Below are 24,880 nucleotides of genomic sequence, written 5' to 3' on the forward strand. Positions count from 1 at the left end.
CTTGGTGATATGCCTCCACAGCATCAGTACTTTGACTGGTTCAAAAGGGTGACTTGGAGGTTCATCGATGTTCCTAGTGCTACATTGATTCTAATGGTAACTTCTCCACATCTTCTACATATTACCGTACTTCTTAGCATGAAACCACTATTTATAAAACATAATATATGTGGTCCAATGTATGCTTAGCATCAAAGAAGTAGCTTAAAGCTGTTGTCTACTTAAGATTCCTTATAGAGAACTTTGTTCATTTACCTTATAGAGAACTTTGTTGATTTCAAAATCTAATTTCAAAATTGAAGGTCATATTTCTTATTTCAGCCTTTAGAGTTATGGTATTCATTCTTCTTCCCAATTTTTTATGGAATAACTTGAATTGCCCTACAAGCAGAGGGCCCATAGTAGAACTTAATACAACATATACGCCTTAAGATTTCTATTTCCACTAGAAGGATATTGAGATGGTTCACTACAAAACATTTTTTTTAAATAATTAATGCCACTACAAAACATACATAGAAAAAAGTGTAATGTGAACGAAGACTGTACTGCAATGAAATCCTTATATGCAAAAACCAACAAATGATTCATAAAAATAAAAAAAAAATCACTAAAATCAAGGCGGCATGTGATACTCTTATAAGGAAATAGAATTAGGGATTCTACATAACAAACCCAATAACTCTACACATTTATAACAACATACTATTATATTACACAATCACATCACATCATGATATTCAATACTGGAGTATCATCTCGGTAATGGATGAAATCCATTATTTTGATGTCTCAATCTCAAATATGTCTTTGTCACTATTATTTGGGAAAGTTTCATGACTTCCACTTCCCAAGTCTGCCATATCTAGGGCTTCTTTTCACTCTTTTTGTTAAGTTACCTATCCAAAGCCATTCCATCTGCCAAATCCCATCTCCTGTCCTTTGATTTCCAATCATCCTGGCAGCCCTATCTGATCAATGACAGGGATGACCTTTGGTAAATTTCTAGTAGTCCATACATTCAAGTAGCGAATGAAAGACCTAGATATTGGAACTATTTTGTTTACATAAGTAATAAGTTTTATTAGAAAATTGTGAAAATCAAGTACAAAGAGGTATACTAGATGAAAAATACATCTAAGCTTTAAAAGCACAATGATCAATAAACTCCAATAATTTTGAGAAAGAAAACTTCCCCAAGGCCAAGAACCACTCAAACAAAGTCCTCAAAAAATTAAATTTCACATCTAAGGTTGACCTCTCACATCCTTCAACGTTTTTGGCATTTCTCTCCCTCAAAATACACCAAATCAAACAATGAGGAATGGCCTCCCAAATCTCACTATTGTGAGACCAGAATATTGGATCTAGAAAGCACTTGGTGGGTTTATGGCTGTGTGGCCCTCATTCAGTTGGAAGTAGGAAATCAATTCCAGCACAAGCAATGACATAGTATTGTTTTAGGGTTTAGGGAAACTTTAATCACTTAATTTACTAGAGAAGAAATACTGTCCAATAAGTTTAAGGAGAAAGGTAGCTAATCAGGCTAATGAGGTAGAAATCAGATCTAACACTAACAAAGTCATGGTTATGATTCTGTTTCCTGTCTATAAGTTTAAAATTTGCAAACTTCTTTCCTTCAAGATTTAAAGTTTATTGTCAGCCTACATGTTCCAGAGGTCCGTAAGAGTGATGGAAGGTGCAAGGAGAATGTTCTAGTGTATACGACCAATAAAAAAGGTGCAAAGACAAAACATTTAATATACAAAAGTATATGAAGTATATATTGTTTTGTAGCCTGTGCTTTGTGGAGTAAAGTCTTGAAGATGTTTGGGATTCAATGGGTAATGCCATCATCTGTTGAAGATCTATTAATTGGCTAGAGAAATTGGTTTGGGAAACACTCCTCAAATATAAGGAACCTTTTGCCACCGTGTTTGATATGGAAAGTGTGAAAGGAAAGGAATAGCTATATGTTTGACAATGTTAAGACCTTTGGATCATCTTCGACCCTTGTTCATTCATACCCTGTTAGATTGGTCTCAGGTTTGTGTTTTAGTGTTTTACACATTGTAAATCCATTTTTACTTTTAAAACTCTCTTAGATATTCTATCTAATTTATTGTAATTTTTGAAAGAATCTTTGTGCTCATCATCATGAACATAACTTTTTTTAGCATCAATAAAATTCATTACTTATCCAAAAAAAATAATTTGCATATACAAAAGGCACCAGTATACTATTTTTACAGAGTGAGACAAGGTAAAACAAAATGAAGAGCTGGCAATAAACCATGAGATAATAGGTCAACTGTCATCTAAGCAACAATGTACAGAAATTAGCAACAACATTAAAAACCAAATAAATTAAAATGAAAAAAAGATGCAGCAAAGCAGTGAGCGAACACAATAGCACTGACCTGAGAAGCCAACTCAGCAGTTGGTACCATGATGAGAACTCGAGGACTTTTTGATGAGGATTTGCTAAGCTCTTGAAGTTCTTCTTGCCTTAGACGCTGAATTATTGGTGCAAGATATGCCAATGTCTTCCCTGAACCACTTTGATCAGCTATAATACAGCTCCTTCCCTCAATAATAGGTGAAAATGCCATGGCCTGTCAAACAAGATAATTACACAGGCATAATTTGCACTCAAACTTTAGAAAATCTGCTTTAGGGCATAACTTTCTACAAGAACAACATGAAGTTCATAGTCCAATCTATTAGATGTGTATCATATACAATTCAACTCAACAGAGCCTTAATCCCAATTATATTAATATTATATGTTTATCATATGTTCTAAAAAATAATAATATTGCATTAAATGGGTGCGAATGTTACAAGTTTTTGGGATTCAATGGGTCATGCCAGGTTTAGTGGAGAGTTTGGTGTTTTGTTGGTACAACTGGCTTGGGAAATTTTCTTCGGATATTTGGAATATGGTTCCTGGCTGCTTGATGTGGGTTATTTGGATGGAAAGAAATAGGCGCTCTTTTGAGGCTTTAGAAAAATCGCTTAATCAGTTACAAGCCCTTAGCCAAAGTACTCTTTTGGAATGGGCTAGGTGTTAGGGTTCCTCTAACTGTACTTTTATTCAGGAATTTATTTCTTCCCTTAGCTGTGTTCGTTAAGATTAGTTTTTCTGCTATTTTTGTTTGCTGCTTTTTTGTGTTCACCATCATGAACACCTTGTATTTGTTGTTTTCGCCTTTTTTTCAAGTTTAATATAATTAATCATTACTTATCAAAAAAAAAAAAGTTGTCATTCCCAGAGTCGTATGATTAGTTATCTAGATGGACGCAAGAAGTCTGACATGACAACCTCCCAGAAACTGGAATGCAATATGATTATCAGTTTATCACCATAGACATAGATCTAAGCAAATAAAAAAACTATTAGCTTCCATCGGTTGATTAGAATACCAGAAGACAATATACAAACATGACATTTATGAAAAAACTAAGATTTTTGTGTTGAGTGAATTTAAATAAAAGGCCAAGGTGGGTGCAATCCAATTATAGAATTACACAAGAGAAACTCTACTAATACTATTCTTTATACCTGCTTGCCTACAAATACTACAACAACCAAAATTATGAAAATCCAGGTCTATTGCAAAAGAAGAAAAACATCATGAAATATATCACATTAAAAGGCGATCAAAGTGGCAAGTCAACAGATCAGTTGACCATAATGTCAGATAAATGTTACTTGCAAGTAAGAAACTATCAAGTACAAGAATGGTAGTAGAATTAAGCCATAGACTAGATCATTCACAATAAGCAAGTAAATTTGTGGGAAAATATTACGATTTTGACAATTCTGGAATTGGATAGGACCTGAATTATGGCCCAACCAAATTCTTCTAATGAAGATAATGTGTGTGTGTGTGTTTCAAACTTGGTCAACATTGAAGATGAGGTTGATGTACCTGTATATGGGAAGGGCGCAAGAAATGCAACCCCCTTAGAGATTCAATCATAAATTCACTGCAGCCCAAATCTCTAAAGGATTTTTTACTAAAGAAGCCATCGTTAGTGGATAAGTTCCACCTTTGCTTTAGAAGGTCAGGCACTTCAGATTTGAAGTTGCGTGTGGATCCTCCCTTGCCCCAACCTCTAAAGTTGCTGGCAGAGCTTGGAACTGAAATCCTTGATATCTGAGTTTTAGTGTCAGATTTGTAAGGTTTACTTGGTGTGGTCGGATGCTTTAAGCGTTGTTCAAAACCATGTTTCGGGGTCATGTCAGAATGATCAAAATCTTCTGTTGTGCCTGTTATTTGTACCATGTCACTGAGTTCTTGTGATTGGGAAGCTCTTGGAACTCTTCCTCTATGTCGAAAGGAATTTTCTTTATGTTTTCTCCCAATATCTTTAAGTTTAGGGTGTGAACTGATAGACTTGCCATATGAACTATCTTCTACAAATAGTTTGTTATCATTTTTGCTTACATCTCGCTTCATCTGAGTATTCTTGACTACAACACTCACTCTCTTTGCTTTTAATCTTCCAAAATTTCCATTGAACCCCCTCGTGCTTGCTTTTGGAGAATCACTGGTTGTAATAGCTGGCTCACAACCAGTGTCAGTCAAACCAATACAACCTATGTGAGCATGGGATTAAATGAACAAATGTGGGGTTATTAGGAGGGGAATGGGGAAGAAGTGTCTTACAGGTTTCATGGCATAAATATTAAAGAATATGGTATGCATGAGAAAATCACTAGTTCATCAGTAACATTTCCAAGTTCAATGCATAGGGTACCTCTGTAGAAGTTTTTACAATTCAATCATGCACAATAAAATCATCAAAGATTTGACCTTTTTGGACTCTTTTCTGGTTAATTCTTTTTTTGGAGTCCAACCATTGAGGTTTGATTATTGAATATGAATTATAAGGCATATTAGTTAGTAATCAATGTCAGATTCTGCACATTCCAGATAGTAGAATGAATATCCTATGAGGTAACACCATCTTTTTTCTTTTCTTTTCTTTAAAGGAGAGGTAGCATCATCTGTATCAATATCCATAGGATCAATTATAAAAAGTCGTGAGAATTAACTAAATCATTTAGCCTTTTTTGGAGCCCTCCCTTAGATGAGGCAGAATTAACTCACCCCCATTACAAAAATTCAACTCAGCTCTAACTAATAGAAATAAAAATATCAAACCAAACAACAAGAAAAATAGTCATGATAAAAGCCTAACAATACAAATATATATCTACAATATTTTTTACTTGTTATAAAATCCTAGCAAATATATACATTAACTTGCAAAAATAGTCATGATAAAAGCCTAACAATACAAATATATATCTACAATATTTTTTACTTTGTATAAAATCCTAGCAAATATATACACTAACTTGCAAAAATAGTCATGATAAAAGCCTAACAATACAAATATATACCTAAATATATTTTTTACTTTTTATAAAATCCTAGCAAATATATACACGGGCAAATATAAAATCCTAGCAAATATAACTTGTTACAAACCCCACATTTGCATATTCACATACAAACACACTCAATCATTATCATTTGTTTCCAAAATAAAAAAAAATAAAAAATCATTAATTATACTCAAAAAAAAAAAAAAAACTAAACACACAACTCACCCCATTACAAACCTTCAAATCATTCTATCAAAAATATAAAAAACAATATCAACCAAACAAAAAAATTAGTCATGATATACATACCCATAAAAAAAACCTAACAATATATATATATATATATATGTATGTAACTAACAACTAGAGAGATTGAGAAACCTTACTTGACATGAGGATGTGAAAATATGGAGGGTGAGTTTGATTTGAAGTTTGTAATGGGGTGAGTTTTGTATGAGAGTGAAAGAGAGAGACAAATAGTGAGAGCTGCTGCTGAATGTGTAATCAAAATGACTAAGAGAGGAAGGCCACAGCTAGCTGAATGGGTATGACACTAGAGAAACCTACAATGAGTGAGAGAGCATGTGCAAACTGCAAAGGTTCTACTGACTCCCGAGAAACCCAGACCAGACAAAACCAGCTGCAACTGTGGGGGACATGACCAGACATGATCAAAAGACCAGAGTTAGTACATTTCAAAATCGAGTTTCTGAGACTCGGTTTCACTTTTAGCAAACTGAGTCTCTGAGACTCGAGATCCATGTGCAAATCCCATGTGGCGTGTCCACGTGGGATTTGGCCACATCAGAATACAAAAGCCGAGCTTCAAATCCCATGTGGCGTGTCCATGTGGAAATCGAGTCTCTAAGACTCGATTTCCATGTGGACACGCCACATGGGATTTGGCCACATCAGAATACAAAATCGAGCCTCAAAGACTCAATTTTGACACCCAAGATCGAGTCTTTGAGACTCGAGATGCTAGTAAGTTATAATATTTGTAAACTGAGCCTACTAACTATATACTTACGATTTTATGGCCATTTGGCCATTTTGGCCCATTTATTTCAAGTTTTGATTGATCTTATTTTTTAGGAAATAAATCTTAGGTAAGTCATCTAAAGGTATGTTTGATGCATTGAATTATAATTACGACATGAATGGTAATCTTTATTATTAGGAATAAAAAGTGTTATAATGGAATAACTAAACCTATTCATAAGGTTTTTTTTTTTTTTGAGAAACAAAAATGTGATTTTTATTAAGTTGAAGGCAAATATGCCTAATATATTTTAAAACAAAGGGACAGAGCATCCTCCATCCAAATAGAAAAACCTGTGACATGCCATGCATGCCTAGTAAAGTTATGAGCTACACTATTTCCTTCTCTACCCACATCCTAAAATTTTACATGAGTAAGCCGATTAGCCAATTCATTTGCCTCTTTTATGAGAAAGCTGAGTGGAGAAAAGTTTGGCACCTGAACCGTTAAGCCTCTGATGACAATGCTAGAGTTGCCTTCAAAAATAATCCTATCAAGGCTAATTTTTGCAACAAGTTCCACTGCCCGTGTGGCTGCTAGTGCTTCCATCTCCACCACCGAGCTAGCCAACTGAACATTCTGAGCTAAAGCAGCCATTGCGAGTCCTTGGCTGTCACAGATTATCACTCCAAGACCAGCTCTACCGATGTCATCGAAGATTGCCGCATCAAAGTTAGCTTTATACCAGTCTGGAGGAGGTGGAGTCGATCTTGCACGCTGTCTGGCTGTGGGTGCTGCCATAGTATGCCATGGTTGTGCAGCCCGATATTCTAGTAATGCCTCATATGCTCGCTGCGCTATCTGATTTAGGGGGAAACCTGGTGGAGCTGATCTAACTTTGTTTCTTTAGTACCAAATTGTCCAAATCTGCATAGCAAACAACTCAGCACTACACCCCAACTAAAAAATATGGTTGATTAGATGGGCAAAATCATGGAAAACGTTTTGGCCTCTAAAGCTCCATTGGGGGTCTTCATTCCACACCTGTGCAAGGGTCGAGCAAGACCATAAGGCATGGATAACATCCTCATCATGTTGGGCACAGAGAGAGCACTTTGAATCTTCCACCATGCAACGACGCTTCAGATTATTCAAAGTTGGAATAGCATTTTTACAAGCCCTCCAGAGAAAGTTTATGATCTTACACGGCATTGATGAACTCCATATTTTCTTCCAAAGTGGTTTCATCAGCTCAGCTTGGGAAGGGGACCGTGAGTTCACCATATTAGCTTCTGTTTTGAGGAAATAATAACCTGGCTTGGTACTATATTGGCCGAACTGAACATAAGGCCAAAAGAGAGAGTCCTCTGAGGTGGAATGGGTCAGAGGGATTTGTGCAATCTGGTCCACTTCTATTTGGCTAAAGAGGTTAGGCAGCAACTAAACATTCCATTGACGAGTTGAGTGATTAATAAGAGAACTCACCTTGGCATTTTGTAGTTCAACTATGAGGGGAGTTTGGAGGCTTGGGCTTTGCAAAGAAGGCAGCCATTTATCCCCCCAAAGCTTAATAGATTCTCCATTGCCCACTCTCCACTTCGCTCCTCGTCTAATAACCTCCCTACCTTTCAAAATACTCCTCCAAGCATATGAACCTCCATAGCCCTCCTTGGCTTCCATAATAGAACAATTTGGAAAGAACTTTGACTAAAACACTTTTTAAAACAAAGAATTTGTGTTGTGCAACAACCTCCACATTTGTTTGGCTAAAAGAGCATCATTAAATAAAGACAATTCCTTGAATCCCATGCCTCCTTTGGATTTTGGTTAACATATTTTTTCCCAATTTACCCAATGAATTTTCCTACGATCTCTTCTTTGTCCCCACCAAAAGCCACGAATAAGTTTTTCAATTTCATTACAAAGGCCTAGTGGAAGCTTGAAACAACACATGTATATGTTGGGATAGCTTGGACCATTAGCTTAATCAAAACTTCTCGCCCCGCTTGTGATAGAAGACTTTCTTCCCATTCTTGAAGCTTCCTCCAAACCCTCTCCTTAATATAATCAAAGCTTGCCCTTTTACTCTTTCCTACAAATGAAGGCAACCCCAAGTACTTATCATACTACACAATTTCTGGCACCCCCAAAGCTTCTTTGATTTCAGCCCTCATGTCTAAAGTGATAGATTTGTTAAAGAAGATTGATGTTTTGCCTCTATTTATTTGCTGCCCAGACATGCTTTCATAGGAGGCAAGAAGATCAAGCACCTTTTGACATTCATTTATATTAGACCTGCAAAATAATAAGCTATCATTTGCAAAAAGCAGATGCATTAGTTTTGGACTTCTTCTACTCAATGCAAATCCATGTAAGGAGCCCTCACTTGCTGCCTTCAATATTAAATTATTAAGGCCTTTCGTACACAAGAGAAATAGAAAGGGTGATAGAGGATCGCCTTGGCGAATTCCCCTTGATGATTTAATCAATCCCTTCGGTTCACCATTCACCAACACCAAGTATAAGACTATTTTAACACACACCATCATAAGGGCTATCCACCTTTCATTAAACCCCAATTTTCTCATCACATTCTCCAAAAAGCACCACTTCACCTTATCATACGCCTTACTCATGTCTAAGTTTCAATGCCATGAAACCAGATTTTTTGGAATTATGATTACTTATGCTATGCAATGTTTCAAAAGCCACAAGAATATTATCTAAGATCAGCCGATTTTTTGTGAAGGCACTTTGGTGTTCGGTTATGATTGAGGATAGGATTTTTTTTAACCTATTTGCTAGGACCTTGAAAAAGATTTTATAAAGGACATTACAAAGGCTAATGGGATGGTAATCAGTGACAACCATGAGATTTTTTATTTTTGGTATTAAGGTTATGAAAGTATGGTTTAGGGGATGGGGAATTGTGGCTGAATTTAAGTACGACAATATGGTTTTAGTGACATCATTACCTACAAGACTCCAATAATTTTGGTAGAAAAGAGGGGGCATACAGTCGGGGCCAAGAGCTTTTAACGAAGCCATCTATTTCAGTGCAACTTCTACCTCCCACACCATGAACTCTTGTGACAATTGAGCATTCATATCATCAGTAACCACCTTCACCATTGAATTGAGTCCTAAGGTTGGGTTGGAGGATTCAAAAAGTTGTTGATAGAAGGTAGTCAAAGTTTCAGTAATACCCTCGGGTTGATTGATCCATGCACCTAAAGAATCTTTGACCCCCAAAATCTTATTCTTACAATGCCTTTGAGTAGCCCTAGTATGGAAATACCTAGAGTTTTTGTCACCATCAACCAGCCAAAATGTTTTTGCCTACTGCCTTCACATCAAATTTTCCTTCACTAATAATTCATTAATCTCCTTTTTCAAACCCCTCACTCGGTTATCACTCCCACCATGCATTACTTGCTGTTCGGCCTAAAGCAAACATTTCCTTTTGTCAATCAATTGTCTCCTAACATGGCCAAAGTTCTTGTGGCTCCATTGTGTTAACTCTGCCCCACATTTTTCTATTTTCCTTATCACTTGTCTTTCGGCTTCACAAGGGAAAGAGCCTCTCCACACAGCTTTAATCACCCTGCCACACCCTTTATCGGACATCAACATTTCTTTAAAACGAAATGGCTTAGAACTTGGTGGGGGTTCTATACCACTAGGAGCAAGCCATAATGGGGAGTGATCCGAGGTATTGCATGTTAGATGAACAACCTTGATGCTCGCAAAGTGGTTGAGCCAATCTGTTGTTCATAAGGCTCTATCTAATCTCACCCAAATTGAATGACCCTAATTGTAATGTTTACTCCAAGTAAACCTTGAACCCGTGTACTTTAGATCCATAAAACCACACGCGTCAATTGCCTCACGAAACAATTGCATTTGATTGTGACTTCTTCTACTGCCCCTCAGTTTTTCATCACCTCTCACCAACTCATTAAAATCCCCCACACACAGCCACGGGCTTTGAAATTTCCTTTTTAAAGTGCGCAACAAATCCCAAGACTCAATCCACTTTTGAGTGTCTGGTACACCATAGAACCCTGTGAATCGCCATTCAGATTCTTTGTTCTTATTTATGATCATGTCAATATGGTTCTTATTCGACCCCTCCACTGAAACATCTACTGATGATCTCCAAAATAGAACTAAACCTCCACCTTTACTTGTTATTGGCGATACAAACATGTTTTCAAACTAAATTTTCCTTTTCACATCTTTTAGCCTTGCTATCTTTTGCCCGCACCATCTCAGCAAGCTTGTTCACTGTACATGGGTTCCCAAGCCCACGACAGTTCCAGACTAAGCAACTCATTGTGTTTGGTGGGGCTGAGTATCAGCCTCCACCATTGAAAAAAGTTTGTCACTCTCATCTTTTGAAAGCTGCCTGTACTTGCAAGGTAACTCCAGATGAGCATCACCACTCCTCTTCCCATAAATTTTCCTCTCCTCTTCTGTATGGCCCATGGATTTTGAGTAATTCACACTAGGGATGAACCTTTTGGTTCTTGGTTTACTATTGGTAGTAGACTTCGAATTGGAGGAGTGAATTTTTTTCCGTGTTGCCCTAACTCCAGCTAGCCATGTTGCATGCTGAACATGGGAAGGGAGATCCTCATTAATTGCTGCCTCCTTATTTAGACTTAAATCAGAATAATTGTAGTTAATTCCCGTTACACCCTCATTAAACCCCTTGATTGGAATGTCAAAGAGTCTTGACGTTGGCATCTGATTTGGAATAGACTTTATGGCGCCATTACCCTCTTCCATTATGTTAGGATCATTAATAGGATCAGTTATGATTGGGAAAGAATCCTTATTCGGCTCAAACACTGAAACATTGTGTAACATATCAGCCACATTAAAATCCTCCTGCGTCATGCTTTCAATGCCCTCATCACTGCTTCTGCCCATTGCCAACAATGACTGACTCTCTCCACCAGACCTCCACTATCCGCCTGACTCTCCGCTGCACCTGGTTATGAGTTGGAGACCTGTCTAGCACTCTATTCGTGAAGACTTCTCTCCCCCCTTGAACTTGTACCTTGTTCCCTCAAATTGGACTTCTTTGTCGTTTAATTTAAGGTCAAATCCTCCAGATGATTCAAAAAGAACTGAAAAACAGCTATTGCAAAGAGAACACTGAAGTGTTTCCCCACCCCACAAAGAAAAACCCAACAAACCTTAAAATAACCTTGTTATTTTAAGGAGTACAAACTCACCTTCTAAGAGAAGGGACAACTATTCTACTGTTCTAGGAGAAGCACGTAGCTTTCTTAAAAACAGAGATACAATAACCTATTCATAAGTTTGGTTATGAGATGTAACACTAGAATAACCCTATGATATATTTTAGGAAATATCTTACTCATATAATTATATTTTCTAAAAAATATATTTTTTGTTTTGAAATTTGAGAGAGAGAGAGAGAGAATAAATATTTGAGAAGTGCTACAGTCACAACATTTTTATAACAAATCATAAGTAGTTAATTGTTATTGGTTCAAATTTGAACTTACCACTGAGATTACTTTTTTGCCCTAATAATAACAACCAGTAACAATTTGCCACTTAGAATTTGTTGTGAAAATATTGAGAACATAACATTTCTCATAGTGAGAAGTGCTACGTCCATAACATTTTACATTTTTCATAAGAAATTATAGGTAGTTAGTTGTTATTGATTCAAATTTGAAACTACCACTGAGATTACCTTTTTGCCCAAATTTTGATGATTTTTTTTTTGTCATAATTATTATGTGCATATAGAAAGTTTGTTTATTTGGAAATATATTAATTTAAGAAATTATTATACTTACTAAGGAATAATTATTACAACCCTTTTAGAGATGAATATTTATTTCTCATTTTAAAGAATAACTATTCATAAAGAATAATTATTTCCTATAACCAAAATATAATCAAACTATCGAATATCTAAATTATATGAATAACTATTATATTACAGTACCTATTACAGCACACCAAACATACCCTAAATCTCTTTTGAATTGTTTTATCAGACATTTTTAAGTTTTTCCAAAAAAAAAAAAGAGAGAGGGATTTCTTTTTGTAGAAATATTTAAAATTATATATATATATATATAATTCCTCCATAGTTAAGAATTTCTATATAAAAAAAATTATAATTGTATATTATCTTCAATTTTTTCAAAAAATTTCTCATTTTAGAAATTAAATGTTCTTGTAGTTTTAAACCTAATTGATTTAAAACTAAGCCTATAAATTCCCTTTTAAGATGTCTTCTATTGTTTTAGAGAACATAAGGATATCATCATAAACTATACAAAAATCATCAAGGTCTTTAAAGATGTTGTCCATCAATCTTTGAAAAACTAGAGGAACTTTTTTTTTTTTTTTTTTTGAGAATCAAGTAAGCGAAGTTTTATAAATCAAAACAGATCCATTTGGAATACATCCTCCAAATCAGTGGGTAGTTCTTCCACCCATACATCAGTGTCAGCAAATAGAACTGCTCTACGTGCGAGGGCATGAGCTAATTTGTTGCCCTTCCTCCTAACATGATGAAAACTAATCCTAGTAAATCTAGAATATGAACCATGAATCTCTTTAATTACATGATCAAAAAGTGTCAAATTCTCCCTTTTGTTGGTGACTGCCTGAACAACCCGCAAGCTATCTCCTTCAACAATCACAGAGAAAAGACTTAACTCCCTTGCAAAAGCAATTGCTCTACTACACGCTATAGCTTCAGCCGCATCCACCGAATGAGGTTCACGAATCTTCTGACTAAGGGCAACAATTATTTCCCCCTCACTGTCACGAACAACGACTCCAATACCTACCATGCCCAAGTTGCCAAAAAAGGTTGCATCAAAATTGGCTTTATACAAGCCTTCAGGTGGAGGTAGCCAACGAGTAGGGATAGCTCTCCGCTGAATCTTAGGTGGGTGCTTATGTATCTCAAAGTACTCCATCACCATATTTTTTGCACGCATACTAACTTCGTGGAGAGGCCAAGAGGGTTGCTTTTCTTGAAGCCTATTACGTCTCTGCCATAGGCTCTAAGCAGTCATGGAGAACCAGGCCACATGGAAGACCAATCCTCTGCCCAGCACCGCTTCAAACAAGTCCGTGAATGTCCTAAAATGGGTCTTATACAACACAGCAAAACTGATCTCAGATTTCCAAACCGCCTTGGCCTGATCACATAACTAGAGAGCATGCAACATTGTTTCTTGATGCTCATCGCAGAGGGAATAGGTTACATCTAAAGGAATGTGTCTCTTGTGCAAATTCTCCTTGGTTGGTAGAGAGTTCTTCACAGCTCTCCATATAAAATGACGAATTTTATTTGGGGCATGGATACGCCAAATGCCCTTCCAAACCTTCTGCTCCACCGATGAAGTTGAAGCTTGTTTAGCCGTAACTAAACCTAAAACAAGCAAATGGTATGCACTTCGTATAGAGTATTCCCCATTAGAAGTAAATGGCCAAACAAAGGTATCGTCTTGACCAAGTTCACTGACATGGATCCGTTTAATCTCTTCAGCTTCCTACCTCATAAAAGTATGATCAATCAAATCCACATTCCAAGATTGGGTATTAGGCAGTAAAAGGTCACTAACTTGTGAGATAGTAGAATCCCTTCTAGGAGACAAGATTTTACTGTGTGCAGGATCAGATAACCATCTATGCTCCCAGACCTTTATTGATAATCCATCCCCAACATGCCAAATAGCACCCTTCTGAACAACCTCCCTAGCTTGCAATATACTTCGCCAAGCGTAGGAGCATTTAACGGGTATTACAGTATCAAAAATACTCCCACTTGGGAAGAACTTTGATTTGAACACCTTATAAAGAAGGGTGTCTTTTTGATGAAAAAGTCGCCACACTTGCTTGGCCAATAAAGCATTGTTGAAGTGTTGAAAGTCCCTAAACCCCATGCCACCCACAAATTTCGAGGAACACAAAGAACTCCATTTCATCCAGTGAATTTTCTTCTTCTCTTCTTGCCCCCACCAAAATTTCCTAATCATAGCCTCAATATCCTTGCACAAGCTTGTAGGCAGTTTGAACACACTTATAGAATAGGCCGGTATCGATTGTATAACAGCCTTGATCATGATCTCTTTACCGGCTTGTGAGAGCAACTTCTCCTTCCATCCCATCATTCGTGCCCAAATTCGTTCCTTGACTAATGTGAAACATGCTTTCTTGTTTTTCCCCACAAAGGAGGGCAGCCCCAAGTATTTTTCGTAGTGCGGAATCGCCAGAACACCAAGGGATTTTTTTATAGCTTCCTGGGACTCTTCATCAGTGTTTTTGCTGAAAAACAAATTAGTCTTATCTCTGTTGACCATCTGACCTGAAGCAGCATCATAAATAGCTAGTAAATCCTGAATTTTCTCATATTTAGCTAAGGTGGAGCGGCACAACAACAAGCAATCATCCACGAAGAAAAGGTGGGTAATCTTTGGTCCATGTCTGCATAAAGAGAACCCCTCAATTTCCTCGGCAACGACAACTTTCCTCAATATGGCATTCAAGCCCTCTACACAGAAAAGGAAAAGATAAGGGGAGAGGGGGTCTCCCTGTCTTATACCTTTAGTCGGACAGATCATTCCTTTTGGTTCTCCATTCACCAAGATAGAATATGAAACCGTCGTCACACACTCCATAATCAGATCAACCCATGACTCTTGAAAACCCAATCTCAGCAATATATTCTTCAAAAAGACCCATTCCACCCAGTCATAAGCTTTGCTCATGTCGAACTTGAGTGCCATGAATTCTTTTTTCCCAAGGCAACTAGTTTTCATATGATGTAGTAATTCGAAAGCTATCAAGACATTATCCGTGATCAACCTGCCAGCTGTAAAAGCACTTTGTGTTTCTGAGATAATAGAGTTAAGTAGTAGTTTAAGCCTGTTTGCTATAACTTTACTAATAATCTTATAGATCACATTACAAAGGCTAATAGGCCTAAATTCGGTTACTCTTTCAAGATTTTTAACCTTTGGAATTAGAGTGATAAATGTATGATTTATAGATTTCAGCAAAGAACCCGAATTCAAACTAGAGAGTACATCTTCAGTTATGTCCACACCTATGTCCGGCCAGTAAGTCTGAAAGAATAGAGGCGACATACCGTCAGAACAGGGGGCCTTTAACGGAGCCATCTCTTTGATTGCAGCTGCCACCTCCTCTGCTGTGTACCTCTTAACAAGCTTAGCATTCATTTCTTCAGTAACCACTGCTTGAACTCCCTCCAAAACTGAATCTAGATTATGAGGTTCTGAAGAGGTGAAAAGGCTTCCATAGTAGCCAACAAGCAAGGTTGAGACGGCTTCTTCCTCCCTATGCCACACCCCCTGGTCATCCAATAAGCCCTTAATAAAATTCTTTCTTTTTCGTTGGGTTGTTGTACTATGAAAATACTTGGTGTTTTTGTCACCACATTGAACCCACTTCACATGTGCTCGTTGATGCCACATCTGCTCTTCTCTGTCCAAGAGCCAATTTAATTCCGATTTCAACCTAGTCACCTCTTAATAATCACCTCCCTTCATTGCATTGTCCTCTGCCTTCCATAATGCCATTTTTGTTTCTCTAATCCGAACTAGCACACTTCCAAACTGTACCTTGCTCCACTTTCTCAATAGCTTCTTACACTTTTTTAGCTTCTTCGAGACTTTGAACATAGGGACGCCACTTGGATTAGACTCCCATGCTTTTGAGACCGTGTGATGGCACCCAGAATCAGTGAGCCACATAGCCTCAAATCTAAAAGGCTTTCTTTTCCATCGTTGCTTTTCTCCCTCTGAGTCCAATGTTAGCAAAATTGGGCAGTGATCCGAATTAAAATAGTATAGGTTTCGAATCCTACCCGTTGGAAATTTTGCTAACCAGATTACTACTCCCCGGTCCAAACGCTCCTAAACCCATTCACCCCGACGCCTACCTCTCCACGTGAAAGTAGGACCTGAGAATCCAAGGTCGACAAAACCGCAGAAATCAAGGACATCTTTGAACCACTGCATCTGGCTATGTGACCGAGGTGCGCCTCCTCTTTTATCTTCAACTTTCAACAGCTCGTTGAAGTCTCCAAAGCAACACCACGGCAATTCCGACCTCGAGCGCAACATCCTTAGCATACTCCATCCCTCTTCCCTTCTATCTCTATCGGGCTCACCGTAGAACCCGGTCAACCTCCACGCCTCTTTTGATCCACCATTAACAATAGCATCAATGTGAAATTTCGAGAAACTATTGACCCACACAGCCACCTCCGATTTCCACAATAGTGCCAGCCCATCGCCCCTTCCATCACTCGAAACGGTGAACAAGCCATCAAACTCCAACTCCCTCTTCACTTTCTCCATGTGCTTCCTACCTGACCAAGTCTCAGAGAGAAGCACGATTTTGGGACCTTTAGCTTGCACTATTTCCACAAGCTCTCGAACTGACCAGTGGTTCCCAAGCCCCTGGCAATTCCAGGCTAAGGAATTCATTGATGTTGGCGGGGCTGAGAATCAGCCTCCGCTGTTTGAACATATGCGACTTCCACTGCTTGCTTCTTGCCTCTGCCACATTCCTCATCTTCTTCAAAAGCAACCCTAACATTACGCTTCACACCAAGTATTTTGGTTTCACCCTTCCCCTGACTAGTTCTAGTAACAGACTTAATACGGACCCGAGTTCTTCCTCCTCTTGTACTTGGGTTTAACTTTCGATTTGGGCCACTAAAACTAGAGGCAAAAACTTCTCTAGTATTATCACTTGTATTTGGGCTCAAATGTTCAGCAGTCCACTCGTTGCTCAATTCGTAGCTCTTAACTAATGGGCCTAATTCAACACCAAGGTTTTGAAACCCGGACCGAACCGTACGATCCGACCGGGAAAACCTCGAACCGCTCATTTTTGCAGTTCTTTTAGCCTCAAAAACCGCTTTATAGGAAAAAAGCAGGGACCCGTGCGAACCGCGATTGGACCTCACGGTTCTAAGAACCGTGATCAGATCGCTTCTCACGGTTCCCTGCTTCCTTTGAATCTAAACCTTGAGGAAAAAAAAAAAAAAAAAAACACACACACACACACACACACACACACACACACAAAGAAAAACAAAAGAAAAAGAAAAAAAATTGTTGGGAGTCTAGAAAGCACGGGTGCGGCTCTAGGGCCGCCGCACCCGCACCCGCACCAGACTCGCAGCAACACGGCGACGCTCCTTCTATGCGCCGACTCGCCTTTTTTTTCTTTTTTTTTTTCGAACCTCAAATCCACTGTCTCTCCTTTAGCTTTATCCTTGTCTTTGAAAGTTTCTGGAAAAGAGATTAGCTCAAGCGTTTCTTGAAGAGTATTCTACAGCACAAGCAGAGGCACTCTTTGGAGCTGACTATAATGGGAGAGCTACTATCGAGAAGAAGAGAGAATTTAGACTGTTTAGAGAACTAAAAAGCTAAAAAGAAGAAGGGAACTTGAAAGAAAATTTTGAATACATGGCTGAGATGGGATTTGGGAATTGGGATATGGGAAAATTGAGATTTGGTAAAGATAGGACAAAAAGGAAGAAGGGAACGGCTGAGATGGGATTTGGGAGCTGAGATGGGATTTGGGAATTGAGATTTGGTAGAGATAAGACAAAAAGAAAGAAGGGAACGGCTGAGATGAGATTTGGGAATTGGGATTTGGTAGAGATAGGACAAAAGGGAAGAAGGGAACGACTGAGATGGGATTTGGGAATTGAGATTTGGTAGAGATAAGACAAAAAGGAAGAAGGGAACGGTTGAGATGGGATTTGGGAATGTAGAGATGGGACAAAAAGGAAGAAGGGAACGACTGAGATGGGATTTGGGGATTGGGATGTGGAAGTGGGAATATTGGGATTTGGTAGAGATAGGACAAAAAGGGAGGTAAGGGAATATGTAAGAAAGAGAAGATAGAGAAATAAAAGAATCGTAGAGAAATATTGGGATTTTTCTATTTTTTTATTCATTTAATGTTTTTATATATATTTAAAATAATTATTAAATTAATTATGACGTCATCACGGTTTGACCCTGGTCCTCGGTTCAACCTTAAAAACCTTGAACCTCTCCCTTTTACGGTTCAATGAACGGTCCGGGTCTGAAAATCTTGTTCAACACTTGGTGAAATTAGGTTGCCCTCTCCATTCTTGGGCCCTGAACTTGGCTCTAAACCAACATTGAAATTTGGCGCTCCCTCGTGAAAAGTTGCTATCTCCCACAGCATATTTTCTGTTGCCCCAAACTTGGCTTTTGGTTGGTCCAATACTTTTTCATCCAAAATAGCTTCCTTCTCTCCTTGCTTTCTCACCAACCCCTTGACCATACCATTTTCGTGCAAGCTTTTTGGCTGTTGTTTCGGTGCGTCAACACCAATTTCTCTCCGTGACAAGGGGCACGGCTCTAGGTTCGTTTGGTTTGGCATGTAAGCCGTACCATCATCCTTTGAACTCCCACGTGCCAGAGCCAATCCCGACCTCTGCTCTGCCTCGGTGCCGGACTCCCCATGCCTATTACCTACACCTCTCTCCGCATAAACCTTGGCTACTTCTCCGCAGAATTTCTCCTCGCAGCCAAGCCCCATATTGTAGTTCCTCCTTTTCACCTGACGTGTTGCGTACTTCAGGTTCTGGGCAATCCTTTAAAGCATGGTTGAGTAAGCCACACCTGTAGCAGAAATTAGGGAGCCTTTCATACTTGAAGTGAACCCATCTGCCTTCCCCTCCTTCTATAGTTATCTTCTTCCCACGGACCAACCTCTTTGTCACATCGATACGCACTCGCATGCGTAGACATCTTGCCCATCGAACCCTAGATTTAGAAACGTTTACTTCCAAAACCTCACCCAGCTTGGAACCAATGGCCCATCCTATTTCCTTTGTCCTACACTTTAAGGGGATGTTGAAAATTTGGATCCAAAAGGGTGCCCATTTGAGCACTATTTCCTTCAGCGATAGCTCACCGTCGAACTCCTGTAAAAGAACTAACTATTTTTCATAGTTCCATGGGCACATATCTAGGACTTTTTTCTTGTCTTTTCCATCACTAAATTCCACCAGGAAAAGATCTTCCTCCACCTCCGATATTTGGATACCCTTATTGGGCTTCCACAACATCCTCATATTCTTCCTCAAGGCATCTAAACTTATACTCTTATGGGACATAATCTTCATCATCGCACAGTTCTTTCCTATTTCCTTAGCAGTAGTTTTACTACTACTTTCTATCTCTATGCCCTCATCTTCCTCCTCCGTGAAAGAAAGTTTCTTCCATAAAACTTCTAACTCCTTTGCCATGACCTTTCTCTTCCCCGAAACAGAAGGGGAACCCTCACGAGAAACCTACACTAGACCTCACTCAGGGGAGGTCACGCTACCTCTTGCAAGAAACTGAAGACTCTCTACTGCTTCTACATGCACAAGGGCACGAGAGGCACTATAAAGTGTTTTAACACTGCCATAGTCCTAAAAAAAAAAAAAAACACTAGAGGAACTATGTGTCTATATTAAGTCCAAAGGACATTACAATTCAAAGATAATGTCCTCTTGGAGTGCTAAATGTTGTAAAAGTTCTAGACTCCTTTTGTTAATTGTTTTTGCTAGAATCCTAACTTACCGTCAAACTTGTTAAAAAAATTTGATCCTTTGGTTTGGTTAACCAGGACATCAAATTTTAATCGGTCATTATGCCTCTTGTGGTTGATTTTTATTCAGATTTTTCCTATTTTAATTTCACTATGGTTTCTTACCAGTTACCATAAAGACGGGTCTAACGTGAGGGCTTTTTGTCTCTTCCATCAAAATTTTTTTTTAATCAAAATGTTCTTTAATTCAAGTATCAAACTCATCTACAACTTCTTTTAGTATAGATCATGAAAAAGACTCTAAAATTATCTTTTAATTTTAAGCTACATAAACGAGGATTTCTCGACCATTGTTTCAAAGAGTCTCCACTAAAAATATTTCAAGAATTTTATAGATCCAATGAGATGAATCTAAAACATTAATTGTTTGAAAATGATGACCAAAATGACAACAAAATACAAACTATCATATTGCTAAAAGATGAAAGTCATGAAGGGTTGCAACTTGCAACAAATTTGGAGTGGCATTCCGGTCACTCAAAACAAAAAACATAATACAGATCTATTAATAATTACAATCACAAACATACAATAATAATACTATTACTACTACTACTAATAATAATAATAGTTACCATAATTATCAAAATTTATATTTAGAAAAAAAGAAAAAAAATTATATTCGGTTAAAGCACAAGCTATTGACTAATTTCTAATAATTTAAAAGGTACATTGCATCAAGAGTCTTGTAACTTAACTAGCACTTTATGATATTTTATAATTAAAAACATTTATGGTTTAAATTCTTCATTTTCCGTTGTAACTATCTAATCATAAAAAATATAATAAAAAAACCAAGAGGTACATTGCTTAATTTCATTTCATAGTTTAAAAATGGATATTGCAACTGCAGTACTGCACCATATTGTTACTGGTCTCCATGCTTCTCTCCCTATGATCTTTAAGAGGCTTTTTTTATGTAATAGGCAGACAAACATATTGGGTCAGGGACTGCATGTCTAAACCCAAAACTTTAGCTAATAGGCTCAGAACACCCCAATTCAAATGCACACAACCAACTGAACCAAGCATACTCATGCTCTCATGCATACCCAAAAAAAAAGGTGGTGTGACAAAACGGACCGCGGCCTATTGTTTCATGACATGGATGAAGCAAAGGGGTGGTGTCACATGAGGCCCTAAGTCCAAGAATTAGATCAAGGGAGATGTAACATGAGGCCCATACAACTCTTGGGGTTCACTTTCTATCCCATAAGAAAAGAAAACTTCCACTTACAATCTCCATGAATAGATCTAAATAGTGCAAAACCAGAAACATTGGCATAACACACTCTATGGCGGCTGAGCTCTTGGGCCTACGGGATGGTCTTATTTTAGCAAATAACCTCAATATTAGAAAGTTGTACATTGAGATAGATGCAAAAGCTGTGATCACAATTCTTACTTCCCATAATATATTAACTAATATAACTATATAACTCATCCATGTATTTCTCAAAAAAAAAAAAAAAAACTCATCCATGTAATGCCTTGATTTTTTTTTTTTTTTTTGGTTGATAAAGAGACCATAGCTATCTTAAATTAAAAATTACTGGAAGATCAAACGAAATAAAAATAGAAATATCTTGGAAAACATCCTCCATCCAGACTAATAAAGGAAAACTAATAAAGGAAAAGAACTTCTTGCTCTCCTAGCTAAATAGAAATATTTGATATTTGATTGCAAGTACCTCCTCAAGCTTTCTTAGGAAACCCATATTCACCACATTTACCGTGAAAAGAATCATTGCACGAATCTTTTGGCCAAGGAAGAACACTCTACTAGTGATAGTTTTATGTTGTACTTGCAACCTCCTTCCCTTATTTTGTACCTGTTATTAACTAATGCTTTGAAGTGTTTCTTACCTTAAACTTTGTACTTCTTAATCTATATATATATATATATATATATAAAACCGAAACTTTTGAAACTCCCACAATTTTCAAGGTAGTCATATATATTTTGTTTTGTTTCAATAATTTCTAGGCAGTGCCAGTAAATTTTCTGATTTTTTTTTCCCCTTTCGAACGTTTTAACATCAGAACTTTTTAGTTATTTTTTTTCAATATCTAAATTTGGCTTATTCATCAAATTGTAACTCAAAAAGATAGGAGCAATTCACTCAATAGTATAGTTTCATAATCAATTTAAAATTTTATAAAATTATTTTAGTGTATTATAAATAGGTAAGTTCCCGTGCGTTACACAGGTTTCTAACTAGTTATGTTTAATTTAAGTTCCCTTTCACCAAAAAAGAAAAAAAGAAGTGGGCTGCTCTATATGCAAGTGAACTAGATTCAATAAATGGCTAGATTAGAATCTAGACCAGGTCAAGATTAGAAGCCCGTATTGTTTGGCCCAATAGGGCATCTCAAATAAGGCCATTGTAAAAATCATCCATCTAAATTCTTAAAGAAAAAGAAAAAGAAAAGCTTTACTTTTAAAAGAAAAGTCTATTAAAGCTTAAAGCTAGGCCAGAAATTGTCAAACCAAAACCGTATGGACTGCGTCAGTAGAAGCACACTGTCTATGGTACATATTAATACGATCATGACCTGTTCCTCAGTCTTCAGTCTTCAGTCGTCCCTTTCCTTCTCAGTACTATCCCCTTGCCCATGGAAGGGGCCGTAAGAAGGGTCAACCACCTTGACTTCAACAAAAGCCCACTAGGTAGTCATGACTTTGTAATTTTTGTACAATTTTTCTTTCCCTCACGCAAAGAAGATATTTTGTGCTTTTAAAAAAAAAAAAAAAAAAAAAAAATCAAGGGCTCCAAAGTCCAAACAAACACCATTGATTTTAATTTCTCAGAAAAAAAAAAATTATTGCCCTCTACTTTTACTCCCAACCAATGTAGTTTGCCAATAGAGTTGTCCTCTTCTCACTTTTTTTTTTTTTTTTTTTTGGAGAATTTGTCCTCCTCTCACTTTGGTCCATTGATAACGACAACAAAACAAACCAAACCAAACCAAAAAGGGTACAAAATAATAATAATAATCAAGGGTTGTGGTAGAAATACTATTTAAATTTCAAAGTTTTTTTTTAATAAAATTTTTACTGTTGGTTTAAAACAAAGTAGAGTTTTTGAAGAATAGTGCTAAATAGGCCATTGATTTCATCTTTACGAAGAACTGAAGAAGTAGTCTAGTCTTTCCAACACGGTTTAGACCATGACTTCAAGTAGCAATATTACTATTTCTTGGAGTCTGTATGTAAGACTGATACTATTCAAACAATTAGAGATAAGTTTTGTTGCATTAATTAAAACTAGTATATAACTTATGCAAATGCATGAATGCATTTAAAATTAAACAAAATTTTTATTATGAAAATATAGATAATTAGTCAAATTATTTTTTAAAAAAAACATGTAACACATCGGACGTATAAACACATTTAAAATTAAACACAATTTTTATTATAAAAAATATAAATAATTAGTTAATTTTTTTTTAAAGTAAACGTAATTAGTCACATATTAAAATTCTTACCTAATTAAATTTAATACTACTTTTGATTTTTTTTTCTTCTAATTTTTAATAAGATAGAATGTGTGGTGATCTTTGTTATGTGGTGATTTTTATTGAGTATATGTGATTGGTTTATTTATTTATAAATTATTAATATTAGATCCTTAGTATTTTGCACTCATTAACTCACTTAGTACAAAAATTAAAAAACTTAAGTGGACACATAGCACAAACTTAAGTGAATAATTATAATGTAGTTTCCCCGTAAATTTAGACACATGAGGCAAAATTAGATTCTAATTTTAAATTCTAATTGAATTTTCTTTAAGTTTTACTTATTAATATATATAGAGTAGCTTACAAGTATAACAAGTCATTTTATAACGTTGGTCAAATTTTAGATATATATTTGAAGAAATCGTACCGTTATTTGTGAGTTTTAACATTAAATGTTTAGAAAACTGTCGTTTTCCATTTTCTTTTTTTTTTCTTTTTTTTTTAAATTAAGAGATAGTTTCAACTATGACGTTCACTTCTGATAATTATTACATCATGACACCAATGGGAGCTAAGTGGAATAGATTGCACTTTCCTTTACTTCCTTTTAAATCTACAAAAGTGAAATTAGCATTAACTTAGGATCAAAATTGATAGTGTTAGGGATATATTTGACATATTAGCCCAATACAATAGGCTCAAACCCACTTACTTTGTGTGCAATATAAGTCTCCTACTTGTAATAGTAGTTTAGGGTTTAGTCTCTTATATATACTCATATTATGATTCATTGTAACATAGAGTTTGTACAATAAAAATGTAGCTCTTAAGGGTTTATGTAACCTTCTTATTCTTGTGTTCTTATTCTATACTTCTACTTCCACGTCTACTCTATCATATTCAACATGGTTTCCACATCAATACAAATATTTAACATGATATGATAGCAAAATTTCATTCTTGGCACTAAGCAAAATATCTCAATAAAGCATAGAAGATTCCTACGTTACAACTTTCAATATATGAGGAGTATGAAATCGGAAGAGCCTTATACGCTTAGCCTTGAGTTAGATGATTGGCTGGCCAAAGAGAGTCTCAAATGGCAGCAAAAATCTAGGGAGATTTGGCTTAAAGACGGGGATAGGAATTCAAGATTTTTTCATCTTACCACTTTGGTAAGAAGGAGAAGAAACTTTATTTCTGATATTAAGCAGGAGGACAGTTCCTGGATTTCGGGCAGAGAGGCTATCCAAGAGTATTTTATCACCAACTTTCAATCCTTATACCAGTCAAGTAGTCCCCAAATCCCAGAAAACTTGGAAAATCTTATTGAGGCTTGTGTCTCAGCT

The 24,880-nt window shown here is 36.8% G+C and overlaps 2 protein-coding genes across 2 annotated transcripts; both read right to left on the reverse strand.

Annotated features, from left to right (window-relative positions):
* Positions 1-2,246: 2,246 nt before the first annotated feature.
* On the reverse strand, positions 2,247-7,184 carry LOC115970393 (DEAD-box ATP-dependent RNA helicase 50-like). The gene is made up of 5 exons (XM_031090034.1): positions 6,882-7,184; positions 6,737-6,800; positions 3,936-4,606; positions 2,421-2,615; positions 2,247-2,318 (listed from the first exon to the last, which is right to left on the reverse strand). Exons 1-5 carry the CDS (start codon positions 7,182-7,184, stop codon positions 2,247-2,249), a joined length of 1,305 nt encoding a protein of 434 aa, XP_030945894.1.
* Positions 7,185-12,817: 5,633 nt separating this feature from the next.
* Positions 12,818-13,369, reverse strand: LOC115970402. Its single transcript, XM_031090042.1, has one exon. The coding sequence runs from the start codon at positions 13,367-13,369 to the stop codon at positions 12,818-12,820; it is 552 nt and encodes a 183-aa protein (XP_030945902.1).
* Positions 13,370-24,880: the final 11,511 nt, after the last annotated feature.

The sequence above is a fragment of the Quercus lobata genome, chromosome 2 (genome assembly GCF_001633185.2).
Source record: "Quercus lobata isolate SW786 chromosome 2, ValleyOak3.0 Primary Assembly, whole genome shotgun sequence".
In the NCBI taxonomy this organism is placed as follows: domain Eukaryota; kingdom Viridiplantae; phylum Streptophyta; class Magnoliopsida; order Fagales; family Fagaceae; genus Quercus; species Quercus lobata.